Here is a 13,311-nt window from a genome sequence, read left to right as displayed (position 1 = left end):
GTTTCCACCGAGTCATTTACATCATCACAACACCAGAGGGCACCATTCCACCCAGGACATCAAACCAAAGCCTAGACTGGTACTCATGTATGTATACAGATCATATGTCATGTGTTACTGTGCTAATGCAGAACTTTGTCAGTAGATATCAACTCTCCATGCTTAGGATGTACACATACCATACGATTTCTTACACTGTTGCTTTTTAACATCTTTTTGTTCACGAGGAGTCCTTTAAAGTCTCCTACACTTGTGTTTCTTTTAATAATCCTTATTTATATTTGTTATGTTGTCCTTTTAGGACATCTGTCTCCCAGGCGCTTCCCTGTGATCCATCCTTCCTGCATGCGTCTGTTCAGGCGTTGGACGCAGCTCCTCCATCCGCCTCTGGGAGGAGAAAAGGAGAGAATTTCATCTGCAGCGACGAGGAGGTGGAGCTCACGTCAGAGAGGTGGATGGAGAGAAGGAGAGCGAGTTATCCATGTTGTGCCATCGTCGTCAGACAGTCCTGATGCACGTGGAGCGGTTTCCATGGTTACTCCAACATGGCATCCAGCTGGTCGGCCAAGTCATCAAACATGCTGCCGATGTCATCGAGGATGCTCACTGTGGTCTTCTGCTCCGTCACAGAGCTGGACACACACACACACACACACACACACACACACACACACACACACACACACACACACACACACACACACACACACACACAGCGTTACCAGGAAACATCAGATGTTTACTGAAATAAATTTACAAAAAGGCAAAAACTACAAGATTTTACAAGAAAAAACGACGATAATCTCAGAGGAGAGATAATAAAACATCCGAGGTTTTTACACATGAACGTGTGTGTGTACGTGTGTGTGAATGTGTGTGTGTTCGTGTGTGTGAATGTGTGTGTGTTCGTGTGTGTGTGCACGTGTGTGTGAATGTGTGTGTGTTCGTGTGTGTGTGTACGTGTGTGTGAATGTGTGTGTGTTCGTGTGTGTGAATGTGTGTGTGTTCGTGTGTGTGAATGTGTGTGTGTTCGTGTGTGTGTGTACGTGTGTGTGAATGTGTGTGTGTTCGTGTGTGTGAATGTGTGTGTGTTCGTGTGTGTGTGCACGTGTGTGTGAATGTGTGTGTGTTCGTGTGTGTGTGTACGTGTGTGTGAATGTGTGTGTGTTCGTGTGTGTGAATGTGTGTGTGTTCGTGTGTGTGTGCACGTGTGTGTGAATGTGTGTGTGTTCGTGTGTGTGTGTACGTGTGTGTGAATGTGTGTGTGTTCGTGTGTGTGAATGTGTGTGTACGTACATGTGTGTGTACATGTGTGTGTGTTCGTGTGTGTGTGTACGTGTGTACATGTGTGTGTGTTTGTGTGTGCGAATGTGTGTGTACGTACATGTGTGTGTACATGTGTGTGTGTACGTGTGTGTGTTCGTGTGTGTGTACATGTGTGTGTACGTGTGTGTGAATGTGTGTGTACGTACATGTGTGTGTATTCGTGTGTGTGTGTACGTGTGTACATGTGTGTGTGTTCGTGTGTGTGAATGTGTGTGTACGTACATGTGTGTGTACATGTGTGTGTGTTCGTGTGTGTGTGTACGTGTGTGTGTACGTGTGTGTGTTCGTGTGTGTGTACATGTGTGTGTACGTGTGTGTGAATGTATGTGTACGTACATGTGTGTGTGTTCGTGTGTGTGTGTACGTGTGTGTACATGTGTGTGTACATGTGTGTGTGTGTGTGTGTACCTGTGTGTGTGTTCGTGTGTGTGTGTACGTGTGTGTGAATGTGTGTGTGTTCGTGTGTGTGAATGTGTGTGTGTGAATGTGTGTGAATGTGTGTGTGTTCGTGTGTGTGTGTACGTGTGTGTGTACGTGTGTGTGAATGTGTGTGTGTTCGTGTGTGTGAATGTGTGTGTGTTCGTGTGTGTGTGCACGTGTGTGTGAATGTGTGTGTGTTCGTGTGTGTGTGTACGTGTGTGTGAATGTGTGTGTGTTCGTGTGTGTGTGTACGTGTGTGTGAATGTGTGTGTGTTCGTGTGTGTGAATGTGTGTGTACATACATGTGTGTGTACATGTGTGTGTGTTCGTGTGTGTGTGTACGTGTGTACATGTGTGTGTGTTTGTGTGTGCGAATGTGTGTGTACGTACATGTGTGTGTACATGTGTGTGTGTTCGTGTGTGTGTGTACGTGTGTGTGTTCGTGTGTGTGTACATGTGTGTGTACGTGTGTGTGAATGTGTGTGTACGTACATGTGTGTGTATTCGTGTGTGTACGTGTGTACATGTGTGTGTGTTCGTGTGTGTGAATGTGTGTGTACGTACATGTGTGTGTACATGTGTGTGTGTTCGTGTGTGTGTGTACGTGTGTGTGTACGTGTGTGTGTTCGTGTGTGTGTACATGTGTGTGTACGTGTGTGTGAATGTATGTGTACGTACATGTGTGTGTGTTCATGTGTGTGTGTACGTGTGTGTACATGTGTGTGTACATGTGTGTGTGTGTGTGTGTGTACCTGTGTGTGTGTTCGTGTGTGTGTGTACGTGTGTACATGTGTGTGTGTTCGTGTGTGTGAATGTGTGTGTACGTACATGTGTGTGTACATGTGTGTGTGTTCGTGTGTGTGTGTACGTGTGTGTACATGTGTGTGTACATGTGTGTGCGTGTGTGTGTACCTGTGTGTGTGTTCGTGTGTGTGTGTACGTGTGTACATGTGTGTGTGTTCGTGTGTGTGAATGTGTGCGTACGTACATGTGTGTGTGTTCGTGTGTGTGTGTGTGTTCGTGTGTGTGAATGTGTGTGTACGTACATGTGTGTGTACATGTGTGTGTGTTCGTGTGTGTGTGTACGTGTGTGTACATGTGTGTGTACATGTGTGTGTACATGTGTGTGAATGTGTGTGTACGTACATGTGTGTGTACATGTGTGTGCGTGTGTGTGTACGTGTGTGTGTTCGTGTGTGTGTGTACGTGTGTACATGTGTGTGTGTTCGTGTGTGTGAATGTGTGTGTACGTACATGTGTGTGTGTTCGTGTGTGTGTGTGTACGTGTGTGTGAATGTGTGTGTACGTACATGTGTGTGTGTTTGTGTGTGTGTGTGTACGTGTGTGTACATGTGTGTGTACATGTGTGTGCGTGTGTGTGTACATGTGTGTGTGTTCGTGTGTGTGTGTATGTGTGTACCTGTGTGTGTGTTCGTGTGTGTGAATGTGTGTGTTCGTGTGTGTGTGTACGTGTGTGTACATGTGTGTGTGTGTATGTGTGTGTGTGTGTGTGTACGTGTGTGTGTACATGTGTGTGTACATGTGTGTGTATGTGTGTGTGTGTGTCCGTGTGTGTACATGTGTGTGTACATGTGTGTGTATGTGTGTGTGTGTGTCCGTGTGTGTACATGTGTGTGTACATGTGTGTGTACATGTGTGTGTACGTGTGTGTGTGTGTCCGTGTGTGTACATGTGTGTGTACGTGTGTGTGTATGTGTGTGTGTGTACATGTGTGTGTACATGTGTGTGTATGTGTATGTGTGTGTACATGTGTGTGTATGTGTGTGTGTGTGTGTACATGTGTGTGTATGTGTGTGTACGTGTGTGTGTATGTGTGTGTGTGTACATGTGTGTGTACATGTGTGTGTATGTGTATGTGTGTGTACATGTGTGTGTACGTGTGTGTGTACATGTGTGTGTATGTGTGTGTACGTGTGTGTGCATGTGTGTGTGTGTACATGTGTGTGTATGTGTGTGTGTGTGTGTGTATGTGTGTGTGTGTACATGTGTGTGTATGTGTGTGTGTGTACATGTGTGTGTATGTGTATGTGTGTGTACATGTGTGTGTATGTGTGTGTACGTGTGTGTGTACATGTGTGTGTACATGTGTGTGTATGTGTATGTGTGTGTACATGTGTGTGTGTATGTGTGTGTATGTGTATGTGTGTGTACGTGTGTGTGTATGTGTGTGTGTGTACATGTGTGTGTATGTGTGTGTACGTGTGTGTGTATGTGTGTGTGTGTGTACATGTGTGTGTGTGTGTATGTGTGTGTACGTGTGTGTGTATGTGTGTGTGTGTACATGTGTGTGTATGTGTGTGTGTGTGTGTGTACATGTGTGTGTATGTGTGTGTGTGTACATGTGTGTGTGTACATGTGTGTGTGTACATGTGTGTGTGTACATGTGTGTGTGTGTGTGTGTGTACATCTGTGTGTACATGTGTGTGTATGTGTGTGTGTGTGTCCGTGTGTGTACATGTGTGTGTACATGTGTGTGTATGTGTGTGTGTGTGTCCGTGTGTGTACATGTGTGTGTACATGTGTGTGTACATGTGTGTGTACGTGTGTGTGTGTGTCCGTGTGTGTGTGTGTCCGTGTGTGTACATGTGTGTGTACGTGTGTGTGTATGTGTGTGTGTGTACATGTGTGTGTACATGTGTGTGTATGTGTATGTGTGTGTACATGTGTGTGTATGTGTGTGTACGTGTGTGTGTATGTGTGTGTGTACATGTGTGTGTACATGTGTGTCTATGTGTATGTGTGTGTACATGTGTGTGTACGTGTGTGTGTACATGTGTGTGTATGTGTGTGTACGTGTGTGTGTATGTGTGTGTACGTGTGTGTGTATGTGTGTGTGTGTACATGTGTGTGTATGTGTGTGTGTGTGTGTGTATGTGTGTGTGTGTACATGTGTGTGTATGTGTGTGTGTGTACATGTGTGTGTATGTGTATGTTTGTGTACATGTGTGTGTATGTGTGTGTACGTGTGTGTGTACATGTGTGTGTACATGTGTGTGTATGTGTATGTGTGTGTACATGTGTGTGTGTATGTGTGTGTATGTGTATGTGTGTGTACGTGTGTGTGTATGTGTGTGTGTGTACATGTGTGTGTATGTGTGTGTACGTGTGTGTGTATGTGTGTGTGTACATGTGTGTGTATGTGTGTGTACGTGTGTGTGTATGTGTGTGTGTGTACATGTGTGTGTATGTGTGTGTACGTGTGTGTGTATGTGTGTGTGTGTACATGTGTGTGTATGTGTGTGTGTGTACATGTGTGTGTATGTGTGTGTGTGTGTGTACATGTGTGTGTATGTGTGTGTGTGTACATGTGTGTGTATGTGTGTGTGTGTACATGTGTGTGTATATGTGTGTGTGTGTACATGTGTGTGTATGTGTGTGCGTGTACATGTGTGTGTGTATGTGTGTGTGTGTGTGTGTGTGTGTGTGTGTGTGTGTGTGTGTGTCTTACTCTTCCTGTCTCAGGATCTTGTCCTCCACCGCCTGCAGAGCAGCAGCGAGCGATGCGCTCGTCTCCTCCAACTTCTGATGAACCAACGTGTTCACGCCCAACTCTGATGTCGTCGAGGCCTGTGGTGTGACTCCGCCCCCTGTAATCCCACTGTCTACTGACACCCCCCCGATAGAGGAGCGGGGGGGCTTGACAGGTGGCGGGGTGGGGCTGGGAGTGGCAGGTGTCTGGGGTGTTTGAGGCGTGGTGGGGGTCTGCGGCGTGTGGGGGCTTTGGGGCGACGGACTGGTAGGTTTGGCGTTGGGAAGGCTCGGCGTGTTGCACGGCAGGAAGGAGGTCGGGGAACTGGACTGTCGAGCCACCACCGAGTGCTGCTTGGCCAGGGCGGGGGCTGGGCTGGAAGAGCAGGGGCTGGTCAGCGAGTGGATCAGCTTCGCTGGTTTAGGCGCTGTGGGGGGCGGGGCTGGTTTAGGTGAAACTGGAGGAGGGATCTTCTTACCTTCAACTGCACAGAAGGAAAAACAAAACGGGACACAATTGGTGTTTTTTGTCTGTTATCTTCACGTTCTCAACGTCCTTTCTGTTCTTTTAGAACCCTGGACTTCCAGCGGACTCACGCGTTCCTCAGACATGGAACCCTGGATGGCAGAAAACCTTCTCCAGCTCCACCAGGACAAAAGGGTCCTGAGGCTCAGAGAGAGAAGCTTTTACCAAAACTACAATCTTTGTCTTCTAATCCTTCTGAACACGTGAAGAACCTGGGTGTGGGGGTTGACTCTGAGCTGACTTTTGTCCCACACATAAAAACATCACAAAATAGGTTTTTATCATCTAAAGAACATCGCCAGGGTCCGCCCCATCCTCTCTCGGGCCAACATGGAGGCGTTGATGCATGTTTTTATCACCAGTAGAGTAGACTACTGCAATGACCTGCAGGTCTACAGACTCAGCAGCGCGTGTCCTGATGAAGACCAGGAAGCGGGAGCACATTACACCGCTTCTAGAATCGCTGCATTGGCTCCCCGTATGTTTCAGGATCCGCTTTAAAATACTTTGAATGGTTTTTAAGTGCCTTAACGGCCTTGGGCCTTCTCGTCTCCCAGAACTGCTTTTACCGTACGAACCATCGCTGACTCTGCACTCGGCCGTCTCCGTGTTATCCTTGAAATCAGGACACACCCACGGCGAGGCGTCTTCAGTTATTACGGCCCTCGCCTCTGGAACGGGCTACCGGAGGACCTCAGGGCTCAAGACCCACCTTTTAGCTTAGCTTTTAACTGGTTACTTTTATTACTGATTTATATATTTTACCTTCATACGTTCTATCAAAAATGTACCATCTTATATTTTAACCAAATTTTATCCTTGTCCAGTGTTTCCTCTGTGGGAGCCCTCTGCCCCAGGGGCAGTGGTCGGCCGTGGCGGCCTGGGTGGAGGTGGGGGTCTCCGCCCTCCCTCCCCTGGGCGCCTTTAGCTGCTGCTGTGGATCTGCTGCTGTCGAGGCAGATGGCTCCCCTGATGGTGAGTTGCATGTATTGTATGAATTGTGCTATATAAATAAAGTTTGATTTTAATTAGACCTCTTTAATAAGATTAGTACGTTCCTCAGACTGTGTCCGCCTTGTGGGAGACCTACGTTCTGCAGGAGTTGGGTACCAGCAGTAGAGCTCTGCACTGGAGCCCTAGGCCCTCGGGTCGGCCCGCGGGCCGGGCTCCAGGCCAACGACTGTGTAATTACCTCGGACACGGGCCGGGCCGGGCGCCTTTATTTTTAATTGAATTCATAAAAAAAATAAACCTGAAACACTTGAACGCAGCAGCACCTGCCTGCTTCTCACGCACCGTTAGCTCAGTTAAGGTGTGTGTGGTTCATAAATGCGCCGATATAAACAAATTCTCTAACTGCTGATTGAAACATGTGCCTCTGTTCTAATACGCCGTTTTATGTCCACTCTGATGTCAGAAAACATTCGTTTATCCTCATGAAAACGGCAGCGTTCTGTTTTTCTGTGAATAAATTTGCTCTGCAGTTAATAAATACAGCATTCATTGCTGGTTTGTTTCTAACTGGAGAGCGCATTTTCAGAGCGGCAGGTTAAATTTACAAACGCTGTATTAATTGGGGGCGTTTATTTAATCTGCCGCTCTGAAAATGTGCTCTCCAGTTAGAAAATTAGATTGCTGTTTTTTTTCTAATTGCACAAGAGCGCGTTTTCAGAGCAGATTAAATTTACAAACGCATCCAATTAATATAGTGTTCGTAAATTTCATCTGCCGCTCAAAAACACGCTCTGTTAGAAAAAAAAGCTCCACTGATGCTGTTTTTCTTTTTCTTTTTTTATTTGTTTACTGCAGAACGCTTCTCACAGATAATCAGAACGCGGAGCATCCTATCACGCTAAAACATTATGAAAGGTTAAAAAAAAGTCGGGCTCGGGTCGGGCCAGAGAATCCTGAAAACCTTCTTGGGCCGGGTCGGGCTGGGGCTCCACCCCCTCAGGCCGGGCCGGACACGGGCTCAGATTTTAGGCCCGTGCAGGGCTCTAACCAGCAGTGTGGGACATCTTCTGTTAAAAAAGTCCTTCGTTATAGTTACAAATGACTTTTTCCAAAAAATGATTTAGTAATTCAGTTACTACATTGTAAAAGTAATTAGTTACCTAGCAAGGTAATAGTGGCGCTACTTTAATGCTCTATAATGCAGTTACGTTCTACAACATCTATGGTGTGAAAAACGTTCTTAACTGAACGATTCTGACATGAGATGAGTGCGCGGCGCTGCACGCTCATGTCTGCTCAAAAACAAACACCCTGGTGGGTTTGGTGCTGTGTGTTTGTTAACCGGCTCGGCGTGGGATGGCAGGTGCCGGTGGAGCCGGTGTCCTTCACTCGGGTTCTGGTCAGCTCCAGAGCCGTTTCGTCCCCGGTGCGGCTGTCAGTCAGCCGGACACTCGCTGCGCTCCATTCAGCCACATCTTAGTAACGGAGTCACGCACCACTTTACACGCCAGTAACGGTAACGGTGTTGCGACGACGGGAAAAGTCATTACAGTAATTAGATTACTCTATAACACCGTTAGTAATGCCATTACACACTGGGTGCCAGTTATATTTGGTTATTACAGCAGTGATCGTTTATAAAATGATTTTAATAACGATATCGTTAACTTACTGACACTAGCGTGGGACTCGGTCACGTGGCTTTAACGTGTTTAAAGAGACAACGTGTAGATTTTACTATTAATCTCTAGAAAGATCCATCAAAATGTTGACAATAAAATAAATGATATCCAGTTCTTGAAAAATATTGGCGGCTTCGTAACATATAACCATGAAAATCGGGTCAGAAATACACGGGAGCAGGTCTAGGTCTGCAGGCCTCGATGCTCAATGAGAATTCTTTGAGTAAATCAGACTTTTTTGTGAGGCCGTTCACACCATGACTGAAAAACCACGTCCAGCTCTCTCCAGTGTGAACGCTCCACGGCTCCAACGCGACCCCCCATGCGCCGAAGACAAGAAGTCACTCAGCGGAGAAGCCAGGAGCGGCGGAGTTGTGACGTGAGCCTTCGCTGACCGAGTGACCGAGGATCACTCTGAACAGGTTTATTTGACTGGTTTACTTCCTGAAGGAAGATTCTTTAGGATGCTCTGTGACTACCTGGACTTCCAGGAGTGCCCGGGCCCGGCAGTGGGATCCTCTTACTGGGAGCCGTCTGCGGGGGTGTCTGGGGGCCTCCCTGCCTCTTTATCTGTGCCACAGCAGGTTTTGGGGAGACAGGAGGCTTTGGTTTCCTCACAGGACCTCCTTCGCTGGCAGCTGGAACACCCTTGTCCACGCTGTCCACGCTATCCCTGCGGGCGGCGGCGCTCACTTGTGGCTGGGGCTGATGTTGAGGTTGTTCTGTCACTCCAGCATCCAGCGCTGGGCGGCGCTTCACGGTGGCGGTACCGTTTTGGTAGGGGAAAGGCTGCGTGGTGTTGGGCGGCCCGGCGTCCACAAGCCCTCCATTAGCAGCGACCATCTCTGCATAGCCGTCGGGTTCCTTGTCACGGCTCTTTGGCCGCCGTTTGACGGTAGACGACTCCTGCAGGGTGAAGTCTGACCCATTGGGGTGGGACTTGCGGGGCCGTCGCTTTAGGGTGCCCGTAGCTTCAGGCGTGTCCTCCTGGGGGTAACCGCCATCACCCTGGGGCGCCTCGCTGTCACCCTGCAGACAGACACAAAATACACACTAACGGAAAGTTCATACATCCATGGTAAGAGGTCATAGTTGCACAAACAGTCAAAACGTCAACATAGATAAATGGAAACAACAAACAGAAGCTAAAGCTTCCCGCTGGCGCTGGAACACGTTAAAGCACATTTAGCTTTAGCACACTGCGTACACAGACAGCAGCAGGTGGGCCAGAAAACGCCCTTCATAAAGCTGCACACACAAAACGGGTCTGAAAACGGCGTTCGTCCTTTTGGTTTAGCAAAACTAAACCTGATGGGAACACTTTAAATATGAAGTTTACTGGTATTACTGGTTTTACTGGTATTTCATACATCTGCAGCGGTCTCTAGTTGGAATCAATGACCTGTAAGTCGTTCTCTCGGGGAAAAAACTCTCCGGTGCGCCTGTTTGTGGACGTAGAATTCAGCTGGAGGAGAAAGCTGCTCAAGATGGCAGGATTTGAGAAGCTCTCCTCTGATTGGCTAACAGCAACACGACTCTACCACTGACTCAGTCTGCTCTGCAACGTCGATGTTTTATCTCCACCAATAACACAAGCCTGGAGGAGTTCTGCTGTGTGGTGGAGTTGCTAATGCTAACAGTTAGCTTCTACTAGCAGAGACGTTCTCTGCTAATGCTAACAGTTAGCTTCTACTAGCAGAGACGTTCTCTGCTGTTTCCTGGACTAAACCAACAACAGCCTTCCCCGTCGTGAGCCCAGATGGGTGAGTCCATGAATGTCAGTGACAGGGTGACGTAGATCTGTCAGGATTTTCTATCCTAGAGTTTCACCGTCTGTTTTCTATCAGAAGCTACTGCAGGAGACAGGTATAGGAGACTATTCTCATGTTCAGGCTGCATGAAACACTCAGAGTGACCCGTTAGAATCAGAAAAATGTTTTTTCAGTGAAGTTGCTCTTTAACCAAACTCTGGCCCTAGTGTGTCTCTGAAACTCCATAATCATTGTGATCCGACGCAACGATGGGGACGATGTGAAAAGTCTGGGAGACATCTTCACGAGTGGTTTTGGTTCTCTGGCCCCGCCTCACAGGTATAAAGACAAACACTCAGAAATACAGTTGTATAGATAGTTACCTGTCCTTGTGCTTGTCCCTCTCCTCGACCTTGCCGGCGGATCGTAAGGCTTCCCTCCTCGGCAAAGGGAAGGTTCTCCGACGAGCTGCCGCTGCCCCCCGAGCCGGGGAGGGGGGAGGATGGTGGGTGAGGTGAAGGAGAATTGACAGGTGGAGAGGAGGGTTGGGGTTGGACCAAGGATGGAGTGAAATCCAGCTGTTCTCGCCTGGCAGCCTCCACCAGCTCGGTTACTGGGCCGCTGATGGTCCTCCGGCGGTTAACCACCTCTCCGTCCAGACCGATGGCGTCACGGCTTTTTCCCACCTGGTGAGGAGAGAGTTGTTTACGTATGAGGCCGTCACGTTACCGTTCTACAGAAGACAGGTAGACTACGCATACCTGAAAGAAATTCTTCTGCAGGGCCATGCCTTTGGCTCCGCCCCCTATGGAAGACATCTCCAGCATGGCGGCGATGCTCCTCACGCTTCCCAAGCTGTTGGTCTCCACAGCAGCAGCCTCCACGGACATCCCCAGGTCACTAGCCCGCCGCTGTTGGAGGTAAGGCACGTCCAGCATGCCACCTGTGGTGACGAGTGTCTGCTGCTGCAGGTTAGCTTCCGTCAGGTTAGAGCTGGAGATAGCCGAGCTGGAGCGTTTGGGCGGAGGTGGAGGAGGACCTTTCTTCTTCTGACGCAGAGCGAAGGACTGGGTGTGGCTGCGAGTTTTTTCCTGGTTGCGGACCGAGTGGCTGCGGCTGACACGATGGGTCACCGTGGCGTACTTGCCCCCATCCACTCTTACTATGGTTGACACATGACCGACTGATACCTCCGCTTGTCTGTCTCCTCCTCCATCCACCTTCTCATCACACTCTCCATCTGAGACAGCGTGCCGACTAAGGCTGTGATTTCGTTGGTTCTTGAGAGCTGAGGGGTCTTCTCCGTCTGCCTCCGCCTGCTCAGCCTCCGGAGGCAGACACAGGACAGGAACCTGGGCCTGCGGGGCCTCTCTGACCTCCATCAGCTGTCCCTGTGCGAGGTGTTGAGGGTGTGGCTGACATGGCAGCTGGACTGGAGGGTGGTGTTGCTGCTGCGGGAACTGACAGGGAGCTCCACGTTTGGTTGGAGACTGGGCGGGGTGCGAGTGGGGTGACAAGGGGGGCTCCCCCTGCACCAGCTGAGGAGATGCCCTGGGTTTGGCCTGTGGAGAAGCTGAGCTCTGAACAGAGGAGGTGGAGGAGGAAGATGAAGTCCTGGTCTTGGTAGGCGTGTGAGGTGGTGTGTAGGGAGGGGCGGGCTGGGAATGGGAGTGACGGTGTTTTCCTTGTGAGGAAACGCTGCCTCTGTGGGACGAGGAGCCTCCCTGACTGCTCTGCTGCCTCACAGTCCGCGCCTCCTTCTTAGGCGGCCCTCCCCCTCCTGCCAGCGCCTCGTCGTAGTCTTTGCTGAGGGTGCGAGTCCGCTGGGCTTTGACCTCCTGACAGGGTGGGGTCATGGCACTTTGTAGCTCAGAGCTTAACTCGCTGTCCTGGAAGGTGCTCATCCTAGGAGACATGACCTCTGAAAGAGATTAAATCTTTACTTTAATGCCTCTGTTTGGTAGAAAAACTAACTCTAACCCCGCGTGGAACAACTCACAACGCACAAAACTAAGCAGCCCTGAAGGTTCTAGAAGTCCTTTTAACTGGATGACGTCGAGGCAGACGAACTTCCTGTTACTGATGACTCATCTGTTCCCCTCAGATGAAAACAGAAAATCCTTCTGATGTTCAGGAACCACCAAACCCACCATCAACACGACACTGCTGGAACATCCGTGTCTGTCTCCAAAGCTGCTAATCCTGGCTGGAGACTGGACGGGTCCCGGTGGACATCTCATCATCATCATCATCATCATCATCATCATCCTCATCATCCTCATCATCCTCATCATCATCATCCTCATCACCCTCATCCTCATCATCATCCTCATCATCATCACCCTCATCCTCATCATCATCCTCATCATCATCACCCTCATCCTCATCACCCTCATCCTCATCATCATATCATCATCATCTCCCTCATCCTCATCACCCTCATCCTCATCATCATCATCATCCTCTTCCTCCTCCTCATCATCCTCATCCTCATCATCATCATCATCCTCATCCTCATCCTCATCACCCTCATCCTCATCATCATCTCCCTCATCCTCATCACCCTCATCCTCATCATCATCATCCTCATCCTCATCATCATATCATCATCATCATCCTCATCATCCTCATCATCCTCATCACCCTCATCCTCATCATCATCCTCATCATCATCTCCCTCATCCTCATCACCCTCATCCTCATCATCATCATCATCCTCTTCCTCCTCATCATCATCCTCATCCTCATCATCATCATCATCCTCATCCTCATCCTCATCACCCTCATCCTCATCCTCATCATCATCCTCATCCTCCTCATCACACTCATCCTCATCATCCTCATCACCCTCATCCTCATCATCATCATCATCTTCATCATCCTCATCACCCTCATCCTCATCATCATCATCACCATCATCCTCATCCTCATCACCCTCATCCTCATCCTCATCATCCTCATCACCCTCATCCTCATCATCATCATCACCCTCATCCTCCTCATCATCCTCATCATCATCCTCATCATCCTCATCACCCTCATCCTCATCATCATCATCACCCTCATCCTCATCATCATCCTCATCATCATCTCCCTCATCCTCATCACCCTCATCCTCATCCTCTTCCTCCTCCTCATCATCCTCATCCTCATCACCCTCATC

General features: G+C 48.9%; 1 protein-coding gene across 9 annotated transcripts in view; it reads right to left on the bottom strand.

Annotated features, from left to right (window-relative positions):
• Positions 1-316: 316 nt before the first annotated feature.
• Positions 317-13,311, bottom strand: part of caskin1 (CASK interacting protein 1) — a 142,739-nt gene continuing 129,744 nt past the window's right edge. For 8 of the 9 annotated variants that reach the window (XM_070543030.1, XM_070543025.1, XM_070543029.1 and 5 more), the window contains 5 exons: positions 10,910-12,069; positions 10,532-10,834; positions 8,877-9,450; positions 5,216-5,720; positions 317-632 (listed from right to left, as the gene is read on the bottom strand). In XM_070543030.1, the coding sequence (XP_070399131.1) occupies positions 536-632; positions 5,216-5,720; positions 8,877-9,450; positions 10,532-10,834; positions 10,910-12,069 (2,639 nt within the window). In that variant the 3' untranslated portion in view covers positions 317-535. The remainder of the gene's footprint in view (positions 633-5,215; positions 5,721-8,876; positions 9,451-10,531; positions 10,835-10,909; positions 12,070-13,311) is intronic. The other variant, XM_070543026.1, reaches the window with a different exon arrangement.

This window comes from Nothobranchius furzeri, chromosome 12 (assembly GCF_043380555.1).
Source record: "Nothobranchius furzeri strain GRZ-AD chromosome 12, NfurGRZ-RIMD1, whole genome shotgun sequence".
NCBI lineage: Eukaryota > Metazoa > Chordata > Actinopteri > Cyprinodontiformes > Nothobranchiidae > Nothobranchius > Nothobranchius furzeri.
The sequence above is the reverse complement of the archived record's forward strand: the minus strand, read 5'-3'. Positions and strand labels throughout refer to the sequence as shown.